Source organism: Brachyhypopomus gauderio, unplaced genomic scaffold (assembly GCF_052324685.1).
Source record: "Brachyhypopomus gauderio isolate BG-103 unplaced genomic scaffold, BGAUD_0.2 sc120, whole genome shotgun sequence".
Lineage (NCBI taxonomy): Eukaryota > Metazoa > Chordata > Actinopteri > Gymnotiformes > Hypopomidae > Brachyhypopomus > Brachyhypopomus gauderio.
The window spans coordinates 39,019-57,934 of NW_027506941.1; the positions used below are offsets into that span (position 1 = coordinate 39,019).

The 18,916-nt window shown below is 43.2% G+C and overlaps 1 protein-coding gene across 1 annotated transcript; it reads right to left on the reverse strand.

Annotated features, from left to right (window-relative positions):
• Nucleotides 1-360: 360 nt before the first annotated feature.
• LOC143498859 (thyrotropin-releasing hormone-degrading ectoenzyme-like) lies at nucleotides 361-14,319 on the reverse strand (the record flags this gene model as incomplete). The annotated part of the gene is made up of 4 exons (XM_076993742.1): nucleotides 14,153-14,319; nucleotides 12,727-13,418; nucleotides 8,787-9,060; nucleotides 361-487 (listed from the first exon to the last, which is right to left on the reverse strand). Coding segments are annotated over exons 2-4 (1,078 nt in total), but the record flags the coding sequence as incomplete, so codon positions are not given.
• Between the last annotated feature and the right edge of the window lie 4,597 nt (nucleotides 14,320-18,916).

Below are 18,916 nucleotides of genomic sequence, written 5' to 3' on the forward strand. Positions count from 1 at the left end.
TAGACGAGTCACACACACACACACACACACACACACACACACACACACACCCATATGCTGCACGCATGTAACCAGTATCCAGCAATATTAACACATACATGGATAAACTTCTAGCACCTTTAACACACAAGTGCAATCTCGCCAAAATCCAGAATGAACATTGAGGCATTGAGTTAATCTGTAAATGTGTGTCACATCTGCAGTCAAACCCCCCCCCCCCCCCCCACTCCCCCCAATGGACACACACACTCAATCCACCCAGCAACATACCACATATGCATAACATATGCACGACCATCAAAGAACAAATGGGAGGTGTGCGCCGCGCGCGGTCATGCACGCACACACATGTAGCCTTACCTAATTTGGGCAGAGAGTATTTGACTTTGAAGTAATCCTGGTAGAAATGCAGGAGTCTCTTGGTGATGTGGAGGGCGTAGTCTCCCGATCCGCTCTGAATGGCATCGGGCCTGGCGTACAGCCGGATCTGCTCCAACGGCACGGCACAGACAGACAGAGCGAGAGGGTGTTGAGAAGGAGAGCGATATCTTGTTAAGTTTCAGTCATTTGGCTCGAGGGCATCTCATTATTGAGAAGAATCCCCAGAAGGCACACTGAATGCAACACTCAGAATATCTTTCCTTCTAATCTTGACAAGACCAATAAGAGAGCCAATGTGATCTGAAAGGAGAAGGTAGTGAATCCCACCTTCTCGCATATCCACAGATATTCGATTCGCTAAAACGTAATGACTGGCTCGCATTCGAAACACTCCTGGCCCTGTCTAAACGGGAGGACTGACTTCATCAAATGGTAGCTGCATGAGCAGATTCTGTACTGTTACCTGGAAGTCCCCGCACACCCTGTTTGTTTATTTCATTGCAAAGGACATTCCTCCCCGAGCATACTAAAGAGCATACGCTGTTGTTCAGTACAACCACACCGTCTTTGGAGCGACTGAGCGTGGCGTTCAGTAACCGTCGTCGGACCAAAGCTTCGTCTTTTGTCTTTAGGTCTTCGTAGGGCACTTCTGTTTAACTCCCTACGCCACCGTTTCCACACTTCTTAAGCAAGATTATATTAAATGGCTTTTACGTATGCTTGCTATGCAGCCACAACATCTGGGTTATTATTATTTCATATTTTTTGTTTGTTTGTTTTCAGCTGCTCATGCATAGTCAAGGACACACAAGAGGACACAGTGAGAGAACAAGAAAATTAAAAAGGAACAGACAGAAACGAAGAGATGTAAAGAAAAAATGAGAAAGGAAAGAAAATGAGAAACGAAGACAGGAGAGATAGAAGTACAGAGAGAAATGAGACAGAGAGAGAGAGAGAGAGAGAGAGAGAGAGAGAGTCACACTTTGTTTGAGATGCATTCCCAGTGTAAAAGTGATTGTTCCATTCGGCTAGCCAAGGGCTGATGCCTGACCTTTCTGCATGGACATCTATCCAGTCGGAATGAATGCCTTCATATGCCTGGCCTAACATGCACGCGCAGACACAGACGAGAGAGAAAACAGACCTGGTTTCAGGGCCACCGCCTCTCCGTTTGACTTTTATTTGACGTTTATTTGGCGTGTTTGGTCTTTATTAATTCATTTCTGCAACTGGTGAAGAAACCATGGCATGTGTATGGCTGAGTGCTGAGGTGATACAAAAAAATAATATTATTATTTTAAAACAGCACGTAATTAGGACAGTTGTGTTGAAGGAGACAAATGAGCATCGCCAAAATAATTAGCCGTTATTCTGACTTGGAGATAATCAATTTGGTGTAAGCAATCAAGCTTCTTTTTTTATACGGAGGCTTGGTCTGGGATTCTAATGGGGTTAATTGGGCTGGAATAGACTGTGTCTGAACAGGCCGACTGTCCGTTATCGACGAGCAGCTAATGACACTAGCTAAAGCTCTTAGGATCTGCACGGTTTGTAGCGCACGGATGAGTGAAACAGAATGGAGTCTCTTAAAACTCAGCCAGTCAGAAATCAGCCCAACAGAGGAGAGAGAAGCTCCAGAGGGCTGATCCACACGGCCTACCATGACCCAGGCTCGGTGGAGCTAACACAGCCCTCAGCCCTATAACCATCTGGGCTCAAACCGTCCCGACATGCCGCCTGGCAGATCTTGCATATGTGGTATGAGATGTGACGCGTTCCTGTGGTTGCAGTGTGGACGCAACCATTTCACTGCATTTCAGGGGAGGGATAAGGTGAGATATTTTGGCAAGTGACTAGAGAACTATTGTACGTTTCGTATGCTGACACCTGGTTTTGTTTGCACTGTAAGGTTCTAATACTAAAATTCAGGAGTTTGATATAAACTGTTGACTTCCGTTACACTGTAGGAGGTTCAGTGAACCCCTTCCTGTTTGCAGACATTGTTTCACATGCTGTAGATTCAAATGTCTTCGTAAGGGTAATATAATTTTGTATGCTAATCTTCACCTTTGGAGATCTACCTCTAACATTAAACTTTTGGAAACTGCCTGTGTTTACTTCCAAGTTGGATGATCCTACTGTATAGATGACTTCCTCCATAATGTAGGATACTGTTTCTGTCGTAGTCCAGCACTGCCCAATTCAGTGTTTGCTCTGCTCTAAATTCATTTTTGGTTTGTTAATTAGCTAATTAGTTGAGTCACTTCTGTTAAGGACAGGGAGAAGTCTAAAATGTGCAGTGCACAGAAATTTCAAGACTACAGCGTGGAAAGGTTTGTTATAACCAATATGATTTTGGCACATTTTCTGGGTTTAGTTAGCTCATACCATCATGAAATTAACCACACTGCAGACGTATCAATTCTACTGACCACAGGTAAACATATGCATCAGGTAGCCAAGATGTCATGGATGCAAATCTGTATCAATGTGCTCCAATGAAATGAGAAATACCGTACATTAATTAAGTCTAGAGCTGTAATTTGTTGATGACTGTAAAAAACAATCCACCCAAGCACTGCCTGCCTAGCAACACACCCAGATATCCAGATGTGCTCAAACCTCAGAGGAAACTCTCAGAGGTCCCGTCTCTACACGGACATTTGCATGTGAGCGAGTTGATGAGTGTTGATGAGTGTTGAGGGGCCTGTATGATGCCCCGTTGTCAGGAGGCCATGTGTAGCCAGGGCCAGAGAGCGTGAAGTGGTCAATAAAAGTGCCAGACACCAGTCTGCTGAAACCGGAGCGCTCGGCTGATTTAGCAGATCCAGAGCGCGTGCCAAAGACAGGCGGGTCCAGCCACACAGACTGAAGGACGGAACCCGCTCCTCGCTCAGGCGGCTAAAAGCTTCAGGGAACCCAACTCAGCAGAAAAGATGATCTAATACCCTTAGGAAAGCAATGTCGCCTTCAGATATGTCTAGATTTAAAAATTAAACTTGTTGAGAATTTTAACAGGTGGGAAGTCAGTCTCTATCTTTCAGATATGTATAAAGCCAAGATTTTTTCACTTTGGAGAATTTTAATGTTGACAAGCTAAGTCATGTAACATTGATTGGACATATGCTATATGAAGTGCACTTTTTTTTTTTTTTTTTTTTATGTCTCACGTGTTACAGAGCCTGTACTTGCTCTGTGGCCTACTGTGGCCCTAGAATCAAGATCACAAAACATGATTCCACATCCTCATTTTGAGAGGATTCATGTTACATCTGTCAAGAAGCAGTATTTCTGCAGTTTCCTGACATGTATATCTTTAAAAAGCACAGCAAATTGCTTCTTTATGCCAAGGACACACTGATCCTGAAGGAGTGATCAGGCATGAAAAAGATCTGGTTCCAAATCCCCATTGGCGCTGAACTTGGTGTGGGGTTTTTTTTTTTAGAATAAAACTGTAGTGACACTACAGAAGAGCCATGTTCCTCTCGGATTCAGCATGAGTGAATTAGAAGAAATCAGGGGAAAAATAGAAAGATTTACATAAGTGGCAGGAATTGGAGAGGAGAAGAGAGGAGGGGTGAGGGGAGGAGGAGTTGAGCTCTTTAGGGTTGGTCTGGTACATCCAGGAGGAGAAGAAGTCTTTTTAATTGTTTTTTGGAGAGTGCGATCCCTCTTTCTCCCTGACACAGATCTTATAATAGCATTCATCCTCCAGCCCTCACGTATTGTGTCCTACTGTCTGCGTTAGCCTGCGCTGGGTGTGCTGTGCTGAGGTTAGGAACACTCCCAGAGGAGGGATAATGGCACTCAGCATGGAACACTCGGGGACGGCGGGAAAAAAGGAGAAACGTAGAGCTTTTCCACAGCTTCTGTCGCCTCTGTCAGGCTACAGACGAGAGGCCTCTGTCTGCTGCAGTCCACTGACTTATCAAAGTGTGGGAGTGCATACCGTCAACATGTACACACACGTATATGTGCACACTGTCATCATGTACACACACACATATATGTGCACACTGTCATCATGTACACACACACACATATATGTGCACACTGTCAGTATGTACACACACATATATGTGCACACTGTCAGTATGTACACACACGTATATGTGCACTGTCATCATGTACACACACATGTATATGTGCACACTGTCAGTATGTACACACACGTATATGTGCACTGTCATCATGTACACACACATGTATATGTGCACACTGTCAACATGTACACACACATGTATATGTGCACACTGTCAGTATGTACACAGTTTGCACGTATGTGTACATGTACGTGTGTGTGCAGTTAGTGCAAGCATGTATGTACACAGCACACGTAGGTAAAGGTGTGTGTGTCGGGTATGAATCTTACTCCCCAACACAGGTGAGGGCTTCACCCTCTCATGACACAAGCTTCACACGGCCCCTCCTAACGGCTTCACCTGTGTTGGACAGCTCGGGGAAGGGGGGTACAGCTGTCCAGCTGACTGACGGAGCGATCGAGTGGGGGGCTAACAGCTATGCGCCACTATAGGAAACAAATACTTTAGATGCCTGCAATTATTACACTGAAGAGATGATCCAGATTATAGCAAAAAATAATAATAAAACGCAGTGCCAAAAGAGATTATTTACATAGCATACTGGCCAAGATACCAATGCTAGGTGACGGTACAATCTGAACAGTGAGACTGTGAGAGAGAAACATGAATGGTGTAGATGGTAAAAGATAACCTTGTAACACGGGTCCTGCGGAAGATCCATCATCCTGAATCCTGCCCTAGCACTGCACCTGCAGAGATGTGGTCCTGTGGTGGTTACTTATAACGAGAACCACTGCCCTGCAGAGTTTAACTGCACAAGATCCTTTAATCGGGATGTTCTGAAGCATCTAAATATTAACTCCTGGTGTGTAAAATCAGACTTGGGCGTCATCTCTGCAGGGCACAGATCTGGTATCCTGGGCAGTCATAAATGAAACTTTGACAGATGGCAAATCTATGGGCACAGGGCTGAACCCAAACTCCGTTGGGTGGTAACATTTCCAGAAGTGGGGCTGAAACGGAACTGTGCATGCTGATAGATTTCTGTGAGCAGTGCTTTTCACTACTGCTTTTAACACATTAGGAACACATGGCTTGCTTATATAGTGATTGAACTAAGGGGCTCAGCCCAGTCTCTGATAGCACCAGGTGCACTGGCTTTACTGCAAAGCTATCGTAAAACCTTGTAATTCACGAGTTGGGGCAGAATACATGTGTCAGCTTTATTTTGGCTTAATCCATTGCAAGTGAGGGTCAAAACACAAGAAGACACAATTAACACAGGCTCATCCACAATCAGAACAAAATACAGTTTGAAACATAAAATGCCCCAAAACTAGAAAGCTCACAAACTAGAAAACACAAGCACTATGGATCAAAAGTGCACACAGTGACAGCAAATCTTCACAGATAGCGGAGTGAACTACACTGACCACATGGAATTGCAGTGGGGCAGAGTTGACTGAAAATCAGCCCCCAGTTCCAGAGGGGCAAATTTGGAGGGGCAAAACAACCTTGGTGACAGAACTCGTGTTGAATCACATGTCGAATTGCTTTCAAGACCTGACTGCACATAACGCACCCCAGAAATGAATAAACAACGAGCCACGAGGGGTCACACTCTCCCCCCCCCAACACAGAGGTGTCAAATCTTATCTACAAAGAGCCAGTGTCCTCTTGCATGTTTTCATTCCAGGTAAGCAGGAGTTCACCAGTTTCAACTAATCACTTTGTTGAAGACTGAGACCAACTGATTAAACAAGAGGAGTCAGGTGTGCACCTGCGAGGATTAAATCCTGCAGTCACACTGCCCCTCTGCAGATGAGATTTGACACCCCTGTTCTAATAGCTTGAGAGAATGAATATCCGTGGGATGAATTTCCGAGGCAGTGATAAACAAGGCGTGATTTTAAAACTGTCAATCAAGAGTAATTGGGCGTAGCAGACCCACTATACTGATGGCAACCGTTCAAATTCTATACTAGTCAACCTCCTCTTTCACTGTGAAACTTTAACCATTGTGAACACTTAAAAGCCTTGGAAGCATCATACAGCGTTTCTTAACTGATGAAGAAGACACTTAGTATCTCCAAAAATCAATAGTTCGTAACAGTAAATGACTTGGGATTATAATACCCTGTAATTTGTAAGTGAGAACTCCTCAGGCCTGTACCCTGGCTTTCGTATCAGAGGCAGGCTCAATAATGTTTCCTCTGTTGGTCTTGGTGTTAGCTGGCTGGAGAGATAGTCAGGGTTTAATCTACTGATGGGACTCAGAGCTGTTTGATTTTTAGAAATGCTTCTAGGTCCGTCCAGCCTGGGTGTTTTCATTATGGACATTATAATAAACAATGCTTTGGTTTAAGCATCATAAGTTTTATTGCAACATAAATCTTAGTCCGATATCCTATTTCATAAAAAGCATCATTTATAAATTATGTGATCAAACTACTTAGCTTTAATTTCAAAATGAGCTTTTGGTTATATTTTGTATATTCAAAGCTCAGAAATAGTAAAAAAGTGATCAAATAGTGGTCTGGGCATCCAATAATAATTATAGCATTATTAACACCACACTAGCGTATAACGTACACGAGCACTAGTTATGATAGCATTGCTAACTGTTGTGTCATTAAAAAATTAGCTCAGGTAATAGCTCACTAATAATGCTACTAATGCTAATAACAGCATAGACAAATAATGTTATCACTTAGGAGGAAACTGAAAAGAGGGCATTATTTTTATTGTCGAATGTGCAGTTTTTCTCAAATTCTTCCAGACACAGCCAGTCATTTTGTTCCAGCAAAGCTACTATATGAGCACCATCGCAGCACGAATCATACTTCTCCCTCCGCACTTTAAAGTGAACGGTCTAAGGGAATGCCCAGTAGTCATCCCTATGAGTGTAAACACATCTGTAAGGACATGTATAAAAGTTTCTTCCCCTTCATGAAACAAACAAACAAACAAAAAAAGCAATATACAAAGTGTTACACCTCATACAAAACAGCTTTGTTAATGTAGCTCTGCACTAAAACATGAATGCAGTCGCCACTAGTCAGTAAAAAATGTGCGTAACTTGTTTGGCCAGAACACAGTGCAGCTGGACACTTGGGTTGGGTTGTTTTAATTAAGAACAGTTATGCTTTGTTTAATTCCCGTGTTTTAGAAATGGTGTAAAACATCTGTTATATAAAAATGTAATAGATTTTCTGAATCTGGACAAATCCTTTCATCCAAGATGTGCTCATCCCAGATGGGCGTACCCTTTTAGCACCTCTGGTTATAGACTAAATCCACAAGTCTGTTGTTTTTTGCGATTTGTTTAATCTATGTACGGTATACTGTTTTGTTCTTTTAGTTGTCATTGTCTTTTGAGCCTTTTTTTTAGTCTGTTGAATGATTTTTCAATGTCTATGTGAGTCAATGTCCAGCATACTGCTGCTACATTAGACCAGAGCACAGTAAAAAAAAATCAAATATGGTTAATTTATATTCTCACTGGCCCAAAACGAGAAACTCAATTGAGAGACCATAAATTCTCTGGTGTGTCTAGCACACTTCTCATTTTCTGACCCAAAACTCTGCAGACTAGGGTCGATTAGGGTAGACTCATCCAGGCTGTGATTCATGGCAATGATTGGGGTCAAGTTAATGTAGTGTAACCCTAGCTTAGTGAACCTCACAGTTTGCAACTGACACTGTAATGAACATTAACAAACTGAGAGCTACACCAGGCAGCACTTTGGCCACCAAGATATACACTTTATTCCGTTAAACATAATCGGCACAGTTGGGATAAACATGTTCACTGGATTTACAAGAAAATTCTTACAGCTTCAATAAACACTAAGCCTGATTGGCATTCATGAAATATAAATAGTGAGAAGGTCACAAATGACCCATTACCCTATACAAAATAGACTGAATATCGTCTTAGCCGTCTGGCTTATAAGGCTTAAAATTTAATATGAATTTGGGGTTTTGGTTGACAGCCACAAAGGATAAGCAGTTTTATTTCTCAGCCATAAACATAGGGACACTTAAAACATGCTTTTTTTAACCCCTCTGTGAAGAATAGCTAAAGCCCCAAAGAAAATACGCTATTTTAGTAAAACAGAGGACACAGTAATGACATCCAGGGCACTTACTCCAATATTGCAGAATGTAGCAGTTAGCCATGCGCTAACTCTCTCCATCATTCATAACAGCCAGGCATCCATGCCTTGCTTAGGCTATCAATCATATATTGCATGTCACAGAGTGTGTGTGTGTGTGTGTGTGTGTGTGTGTGTGTGTGTGTGTGTGTGTGTGTGTGTGTGTGTGTGTGTGTGTGTGTGTGTGTGTGTGTGTAAGACTCACCACAACTCCACTGTCTGTGACTGCCTCTCGGTAGGTGAAGTTACACACAGCCCACGCCAGGTAGTACGTGGACATGCGGGGTGTCCTGGAGAAGTGGTTGGTGACCCAGCCGTCCTCGTCCACGGTGGAGGCCTCCACGGGCATGTTGGAGAGGGACTGGTAGGAGGCCTCGTGCCTCAGACTCACCCTGAAGGTGGCCTTGTAGATGGGCTCGTCAAAACACGGGAACGCCTTCCGTGCGTGAGTGGGCGAGAACTGGGTCACCGCGACATACCTGGAGAGCGAACGACGCAAAAATAAAGGGAGGTGGAGAAAAGGAAAGGAGTGAAATGGAGAAAGAGAGGGTGAGAAAGAACAAAGGAAGAGAAAATGGGGGAGATAATGAGCAGGGGAAGATAGAGAGAGAACAGAGAGAATGGAAAGATAAAAAGAACAGCTGTTAAGACCACACTGAAACTTTCAAACGGACCATCAGTTACAAGTGAAAAAGTCATTTTACTTTGGGTTCGCTCTTTTTAAACGGTTAAACTGGACCTCTCCTGAATACTAATAAGATCAGGCAGTGATAAAATACTCCCCTCTGTTCCCAGCATGATTTGTATCACACTACTAATTAATACATAAGCCGAATGTGGGGGGAAAAACAAGATATCTACTTAGTACATAGTTGCCTGGAGGTGAAAACTGACCACAAACTTAGGGCTACACAGGCATAGTGATATATTTTAATCTACCTTATAGTAAAATAATGTAGCAACATTCATAGCATTTTGCATCATGGTATAAGCAACACGTATACTTGTGCAACAACATTTTAACACTGTCGTCTGTACACTTTTTCTACAACCACGGAAAACAGGTGTACCACGTGTCCCCTGACCCAGTGAGATCCCGACGCGATTATTTCTGCAAACAAGCACATTTGCGCTGTAATTATGGCCCGTGACGAGGCGGCGAGTAACTGCAGATTCAGGAGTTTCACGGACCCTGAAGAGCTCCGACAGACGGAGGCAGGCAGCGCGGAGGAAGTAGGCGGCACACAGAGGCTTTGGCAAAACCACCGGAGCTTAGTGCTACCGTTAGCTCCGCCTTTCAGCATCACGCCGGCGGGAGTCTCCACGGAGACGGCGGGATTAGGAGTTATCAGAGGCAGACTCAAAGGAGGGGGAGGAACAGGCTTACACCCACAGCAACGCCACCTACAGCTGTGACCTGTCTGTTAATGCCAGGAGAGGAGATGAGGTAGTGACACCTAGAGCTCTTAGAGGATGTTTAAAGTTTGCCATCATCTACAGGTGCTGCTTCACTGATTTGTCTGTACTTCACACAAGTATGTGCAAATGTGTGTGTGTGTGTGTGTGTGTGTGTGTGTGTGTGTGTGTGTGTGTGTGTGTGTGTGTGTGTGTGTGTGTGTTCCTGACATTCTGTTTAGACTTGATTGACAGCATCACGGGAGGAGAGATGAGTAGTTACATCAATATATCATTATATTTTTCTCCAACTAAATCCTGGGGAGGGCACAAGGCCCCAGAACACTGATGTGGGGGGTGGGGGTGGTAAAGGTGGAGGTTATGGGATTTCCCATACAGACTCCACAGAGGCCAGCGTAAAACTAAGGAAGAGACCCCACAGGGGCATTTAAAACACGTTTAAGAGCAGGGAATGGGTGGCTGACAGCTAGATAGAGAGCCTGCATTAGGGCCAGGCTGTGGCTCTCAGAAGCATAAATTAAGAACTAGTGTGAAAGGAAAATGGAAAAAATACGCTGCTTCCATTTGGCAAATGCTGTCTGGGACAGTCCCAACGTTGGAAGACCATCGGAGTTCACACAACCAACACCAAGAGAACAGGTGACGGCCTGAACAGGTCTGTAGACTGTGAACAGGTCTGTAGACTGTGAACAGGTCTGTATTTTAACACCCTGTCAACTCTGATTTGTTTCAGGTACCCTATGCATATCACAGGTCTACACAAGAAGAAAGTAAATCAGTTGAATTCTGATTGTTGGATAATGCTCACATGGAATTAGATTTGTCAAATCGCACAAATACATTAGGTTTGCTATCTGAACACATAGCAAAGGTTAAGGTTCTGAATGTTTGCTAATGGGCATTGACCCAGAATTCTTCTAACACAGACAGATTGGCCTTCCATGCCTTGCTAAGTTTCTGCACTAAGTTCAGTGTATCTGCTCACAATACTGTAGAATTTGCTGGAGATTATTAGTGTTCGATTGTGCACAGTGGACCATGTAGCGCGTTGTAGGCCCAAACCTTTGACCAAGGGCAAGCTCAGAATAAAATGCTGCTTACTGTTTACAGTATAAAATATATGTAGCTCTGCACTAAAACATGAACACAGTCATCACTAGTCAGTTCAAAATGTGAGTAACTGAGTGTTTGGTCAGAACACAGAGCTGCCGGACAACAGTAGTCTGTAATAGCATGTGGAAAACCCTGACCTCTGAGGCGTGAGCTCTGTTGTAATGAGTTTGTTAGTGTCAAATTCATTGCAAGTATCATCATACTGTAGCAGAGAATGTATCCACTACCTGTATCATTTCAATTTTAGGATCACCCCCCTCCCATGTAAAATGTAAGCTTTTCAAATGTAAAGTTTGAAACAAATTTTGCTATAAATTGGACCCTGCGAGTGCTTTGGTGACTCTTAAAAGTAGTATAGCATCAGAGCATCCCTGGGCTCAGGCCACTGGTTTATGGATGAAGAGGTCACATTGAGATCGAAGAAGGAATTCAAGTGAAACTGAGTGGGTGAAGCTTCCCCTGAAGGTGCAGAGAGGAGTCCTGCCTGGTCCACGGCTCATATGGTGCCTGGGGCAAAAGACATGAAGCCTTGACAAGCTCCAGTGTCAGAGGTCCTTTTGAAAGCTGTGTTTACTAAGGTTTGGCGATGTTGTACTACATGAAGCCAGGCCAATAAAACTATTGAATTAAACCGTGTGTGCGTGTGTGTGTGTGTGTGTGTGTGTGTGTGTGTGTGTGTGTGTGTGTGTGTGTGTGTGTGTGTGTGTGTGTGTGTGTGTGTGAGAGAGAGAGAGAATGTACAGGACCAAGAATGTAAACATACACTGACACTCGCAAGCTAGAAAAACAACTGATCATATACTTTTACATAACAGAAAATTACGAAGTAAACAAACACCGTGTCCCCTGCCACAACACCATTTTATAGTCGTTACCGGCATAAGAAGCGATGGCCTGTGTGGTCTGCTGTGTTTGTAATGCTGTATCGCGCTTACACACAGAGGAGTCAGTGTGTCCTGAGTCATTGAGCGCAGTGATCTGGCATTGGTGTGTGACAGCTGCGCCTGAAACACCCGGCGGCTCTCACTCTGCCTCCTATGGGCTCATCCCGCCCAGCACGGGCCCGTGTGGAGACCCGCATGGCTGAGATGTTCGCCTTTACACTTGACTAGCAACTTCACTTTTGTACTTTTGTTGTCAGTGGAGCAGCTGCACGTTTACTGAGGGCTTTCACGAGGCGCCATACAACAGTGTTTCCCTTTAGCATAAACTTACACGCTACTTTTTCTACTTAAACATTGAAGTTTCCCTGACAGAAATGTCAAAATGTCACAGAAAAATATGGGGCGAAACACGGGAATTTGGTTTAACTACACCGACTATATATATATATATATATATATATATATATATATATATATATATATATATATATATATATATATATATACACTTGTCCTCTGGGTGATATTTAAACGTCTTGACACATTTTATTCTCATTATAGTTACACACGAGGCTATACTGCGAACTTTGTGCCTCTTTTGTATGTCCCTAACTTTTATACTGTTTTTGGAAAGTTCACAACGCACCATATATTATGTTTTTATGTGTGTGTGTGTATATATATATATATATATATATAATTTGAGTAAATAATGTAATAAAGGCCAATTACCTTCTCTCTCCGTACAGTATATAGGAGCTGCGAAAAAATCCCAAAAGTTCGTCTTCTATTTGCGCATCAAATGTAATGTTGAGTCTGTAGGTTCTGAGCGGCTTCATCTCTCTGTGCAGAACAATAACGTAGACCTGGTTGGGCGGGTAGTGGAAGTGCCGCTGCGTCCTCATGGCTCCTGGCTTCTTATTGTCCGAATACACCGCCACCTTGTTCACCTCCAGCTTGTCCGTGTGCAGGACGATAAACTTGGTGGAGTTCAGGCACTCCAGCTCGATGTTGACTTCTCCAGAGAAGGTGAAGTTGTCCATGTACACCGAGAGCTTGAGGTCGTAGTGGCGGGGTCGCAGGGACGCCGGTAACCGTAAGTGGCGCCACGGTTGGGCGTCCTCGTCTCTGTGGTTGGGATTACCGTCCCGGGACTGGTTGGACTTGGCGCTCGACCCGTTACCGGCCAGCACGGCGCCCTCTCCAGAACATCTCTCGAACTTGACGCTCAGTGTCACGGCGATGGCCGTCACGATGATGAGCGTGAGGATGGAGATGGCGAACCCCAGCACGAGTCTCTTGTGCACCGTGATGTGCTGCTCGGTCGTCCTGGGCCGGACCACCACGCTGTCGGCCCATTGATCGGACAGAGCTCGTCCGTTTCTCATGCTCATGTTCTCGATTCCCATTGGCACGAAAACTCACTGCAAAGAACGGAGGACAAAACGAAGTGAAGACCAACAGTCCGACCACATCTAGGTGAATGAGACCAGGTATACCCAAAAACCATCGTTGCGCGTGCGTCACAGTTTTAGCGCATGAAAGACTACAGTCGCTGGTCTACCCAGTCATCTATCAGAGGTGTGATCTTACAAAACAAGTACATACACAACATCAGTATAGGGTTACAATTCGTCTCAAGTAACAAATCTAATGCATTTGATCAAAGTAACCCATATACAAGTCCACTCAGAACAGATGCAAAGCGGTGAAGGTAAGGCTCGTGCCGTGTGAAGGATCGCCTACAAAACCCAGTACGGGCTGCATGCACGTTCAAAGTTGCATTGTTTAAATGACCGCGGTGTTTAACCGTATCAATAGCGTAACAAATCATTCATCTGGATAACTACGTACAGTTCAGTTTATAGGCTCTGCAGTGTTCAATATAATACCATCCTGGAAAGAAAACCGATAAAGGAAACAAAGTAACCTACGCTACGCTTAGTAGAGTTCTGAACCGAACCCAATACTCCTTCACCAAAATGTATCTTATGTAAATACACCCTTGGATGACATTCTTACTACGACTGCATTAACTTAAACCACGTGAAGTTAAACAACTTAAGCAGGAATAGCCTTAAACCACATTGCTTATGAATCAGACTGCTACCTAATCTTTCATTCTCAATTCCATAATATATCTAATGTACGTTCCTACCGTCCGCGATAGATACACATCCCCGTAAACCCCGGACAGCCTCCTAGAAATCTGTGAATGTGTATTAAGTTCCAGCACGTCCGTTTCGCGATGGATCGACTGCTCTGCATTTCTGTCCTCTGATTCCATTTCTCTCATCTCCATCCTCTTCTCATCCCTGCGACTCTCTCTCTACTGCCGTCACAATCACGGCTACATTCGGCCGCCCTCTCCCTCTCTCCCTCCCTCCCTCTCTCTGTCTCTCTCTCCCTCTCTCTCACTCTATCTCTCTCGCTGTCTCTCTCCCTCTCTCTCTCTCTCTCTCTCTCTCTCTCTCTCTCTCTCTCTCTCTCTCACACACACACACACACACACACACACACACACACACACACACACACACACACACACACACACACACACACACACATTCCGCTCTCCTCACGGCACTTCTAATACTCGCTTCGAAATTGCTCCATGTTCTGTCGGGTCCGTTAGTGATGACAACGGAACATACATATAAATTCAACCGTTATCACAACTCGGTTCTTCGACAGCGAATTTAGAGTTTGGGAAACTGCTGAGGTGGCGATATGTAAAACTGTGAATAGGGTACATTCCGTTGTTGTTGCAGAACAAAACCCAAATTAATCGCAGTCGTGTGAGACAAGTTACTGTCGTATTCTCTAATGTCTGCGGTGATTTAGTAAATCTTCACGTTGCCTACATATACAGCACCCACTCAACAAGATCAAAATACATTACTTTTTTGTGTCGTGTCTATCCATTCTAGTTTAGAAATGAAAATTGTTACCACTTTCTTTAGATTTCTTCATTGTTTATCGCGGTTATTTTGCTGGAATAAATCGATTGGTTGCTGTCCACGGTGCTGAAACGATGAGGTGAACGTTGCTTGATTAGCTCGTCCTTGCTAGAGTGGTTTGTTTCTGTTACATTGGCAAGAGATTGTGTCTAAAATAGTGTTTTTAAGAAGTGTGAACCAAACCTCATTTGGTTTGCTTTTTTACATAGAACTAAAGTCAAAGTATGAAAAGTTAATACAAATGGTGAAATCAAAATCTCAAGTTAATATAGTTAGGTTCAGTTCAATTGAACAAGTTCAGTTCAGTGAACAAACCAGTAAAGGAAAGATCAGTTAAGGCATGTTGAAGCACACATTTTGCTTTAAAAAACAAACAAAAATGACACCACAAAAATTAATGTTTTTAAAAATCTTTTAGAGATGAATATTTGTTCATGTCTAAACAGCAAGTCTACATAAGTAACATTCCACCAGATATGCAAATTTAGACCATTCTAGCTTTTCAGGGTAGAGAAAGCAATAGGTAATCCACTGGTTACCATGTGTATAAGTAGACACACAGATGCACACACACATCACACCTATGCACACACACATTTCTGTTCCTACACACATATACATACTCACTTTATTAGGGTCACCTATTCAATTGGTCATTTAAACAAATATCTAATCATCCAATTGAATTGCAGCCAGTCAATGCATTTAGACACAGATGAACTGCTGAAGATCATCAGAATCAAGTATCAGAGTGGGAGGAACGGTGATTTAAATTTTGAGTGTAGCATGGTTGTTGTTGCTATACAGGTGAAGAATTTCAGATACTACTGATCTACTGGGATCTTCACACACAACTGTCTCAAGGACTTATAGGGAGTGGTCCAAGAAATAGCAAATAGTAATTCCAGTGAGTAGCAGTTCTCTGGGCGAATATGCCTTGTTGATGCCAGAGGTTAAAGGAGAATGGTTGTATGAAGCAGGTGTGCTACAGCAGCATAAGACCACACCGGTGACACTTCAGTCATCTTAGAGCAGGCAACTGTGACTACAATTCACACACACCAAAACCGGACAGTAGAAGATTGGAAAAACAAACTCTGATCTGGAAGTTCTTGATTCCTGATGCGGCAGGGTGCGGGTGTGCAGAATCTGGTGTACACAGCGTGAAAGCACGTGAAACCACCTTGTTGTCAGTGGTTGAGGCTGGCGGTGGTGACAGTGTGGTGTGGGGTATGTTTTCAGGCACATTGCAGGGCCCTTAATATCAACTGAGCATCATTTATATGTCACAGCTTGCCGGAGTACTGCTGTTGACCACGTCCAGCCCTGACCACAGTGTACCCATCTTCCTGCTTCCAGTAGGAAAACACACCGTCACAAAGCTCAAATCACCTTGTGAACTTCCCTACAATTATGAACATCCATCCACCAGCCATCCAGCCATCCATGTATGTACTGGGTGTACTGGTACCATCTCCTACAGCCCCTCCCTTACCCTGTTAAACTCCCAGCTGTGTCTCTGGCTCCTTGTCTTAAGTGTCTGTGCAGTACAAGGGGGACAAGCGCTCCTTGAAGCAAAGTGATGGTTCAAAACAGCAAATAATGCTCTCAATCTGCAGCTGCGGGCATGGGTGGTTAAACAGTGTGGTGTAAAAACAGTAAGTGTGTGAAGAGATCCATGAAGGAGCTAAAGGAGGGAGGAAGGGAGGGAGGGAGGGAGGGAGGGAGGGAGGGAACGAGAGGAAGGGTGAGTTAGGGGAGAGAGACCGAGGAAGGGAGGGGAACAGAGAGAGAGAGGGAGGATTGGAGGGAAGGGAGACCGACTGAGGAAGAGAGGGAAGAGGGAGGGAGGAATAAGAAAGAAGGGAGGGGAGAGGGTGGGAGGGAGATGGAGGGAGAGGTAGTGCTTAATGTAGGACTCTTTTAATTCAAAATCAAATATCCCTCAAACCTAAAAAGGTACCAATGCATTTTTCTTCTTATCCCATTATTATCCTTCCATATGGAATTTAAAACCTATTCTCATAAAAGAATATGGTGCTGATGTAGAATGTTCAGCTCATTGTGAGATTATTGAGTCAGATAAAAACTGAGGCATGGACACATATGTTATTATGGATGGGAGAAAATAGGCTATTTCTATCCAGCATCTGAATGGTGAGGCTGTCCATGTGTGTTAGGGCACGGTGCATGCGCTTTCTGTTGGGGCCAGAGTGGAATACATGGTGGTGCGGGAGAGAAATGAAAATATTTTGAGTAATGCTCAACCTTGAGGGAGGATGAGGAAGTATAATTGAAAACAAACTGATGGGAAATGTCCTTGGGGCACATGTGGCTCTAGTATTAAAAGTGCGTCATCTCACTCAGAGGTCAAGAAATAACCAAAGAACACAGTACAGCTTAGGGAAAGAAATGAATGGGAGAAGGTTAGAGAAGGCACGAGAAAGAGAAATGGAGAAAGAAGGAGAGGAAGAAGGAGAGAAAGAAGGAGAGTGTAAAGAGCTGAGAATAAGAGCCTCAGAGGATTTAGTTGCAGATGGACACTACTGCTACTGCTACTACTACTACTACTACTACTACTACTCCTTCACCTACTACTACTATTGCTACTACTACTACTACTACTACTACCACCACTACTACTACTACTACTCCTTCACCTACTACTACTATTGCTACTACTACTACTACTACTACTACTACCACCACTACTACTACTACTCCTTCACCAACTACTACTATTACTACTACTACTACTACTACTACTACTACTACTACTACTACTACTACTACTCCTTCACCTACTACTACTATTACTACTACTACTACAACTACTACTACTACTACTACTACTACTACTACTACTACTCCTTCACCTACTACTACTATTACTACTACTACTACTACTCCTTCACCTACTACTACTATTACTACTACTACTATTACTACTACTACTACTACTCCTTCACCTACTACTACTATTACTACTACTACTACTACTACTACTACTACCACCACTACTACTACTACTCCTTCACCAACTACTACTACTACTACTACTACTACTACTACTACTACCACTACTACCACTACTAACACTACTACCACTACTACTACTACCACCACCATTACTACTACTACTACTACTCCTTCACCAACTACTACTACTACTCCTTCACCAACTACTACTACTACTACCACCATTACTACTACTCCTTCACCCACTACTACTATTACTAAGACTACTACTAGTACTACTACTACTACCACCACTACTACTTCTACTACTCCTTCGCCTACTACTACTATTACTACTATTACTACTACTACTACTACCACTACTACTACTACTACTACTACTCCTTCACCTACTACTACTATTACCACCACTACTACTACTACTTCACCTATTACTACAAAAAATACTACTACTAATACTACATTTACATTTATGCCATTTGGCAGACACCCTTATCTGCCTTCTACTCCTCCTCCTACTACTACTACTCCTACTACTACTGTTACAACTACTGCTACTACTACTACTACTGTACTACTACTACTACTACCACTACTACTGCTACTACTACCACTACTACTATTACTACTGCTACTACTACTACTACTACTACTACTACTACTATTACTACTGCTACTACTGCTACTGCTACTACTACTACTACTACTACTACTACTACTACTGCTACTACTACTACTGCAACTATTACTACTACTACTACTCTTACTCCTGCTACTACTCCTACTATTACTACTACTTCTCCTCCTACTATTTCTACTACTACTACTACTACAACTACTACTCTTACAACTACTACTACTATAAATTCTACTAGTACTAATAAACAATAATAATAATACTTAAATGCAATTTGTAAAGCAAATTTCTAAAATGCACCATCACTGAATGACTAAAGAAAAAAACACATGTTCTTCAGAGAAAA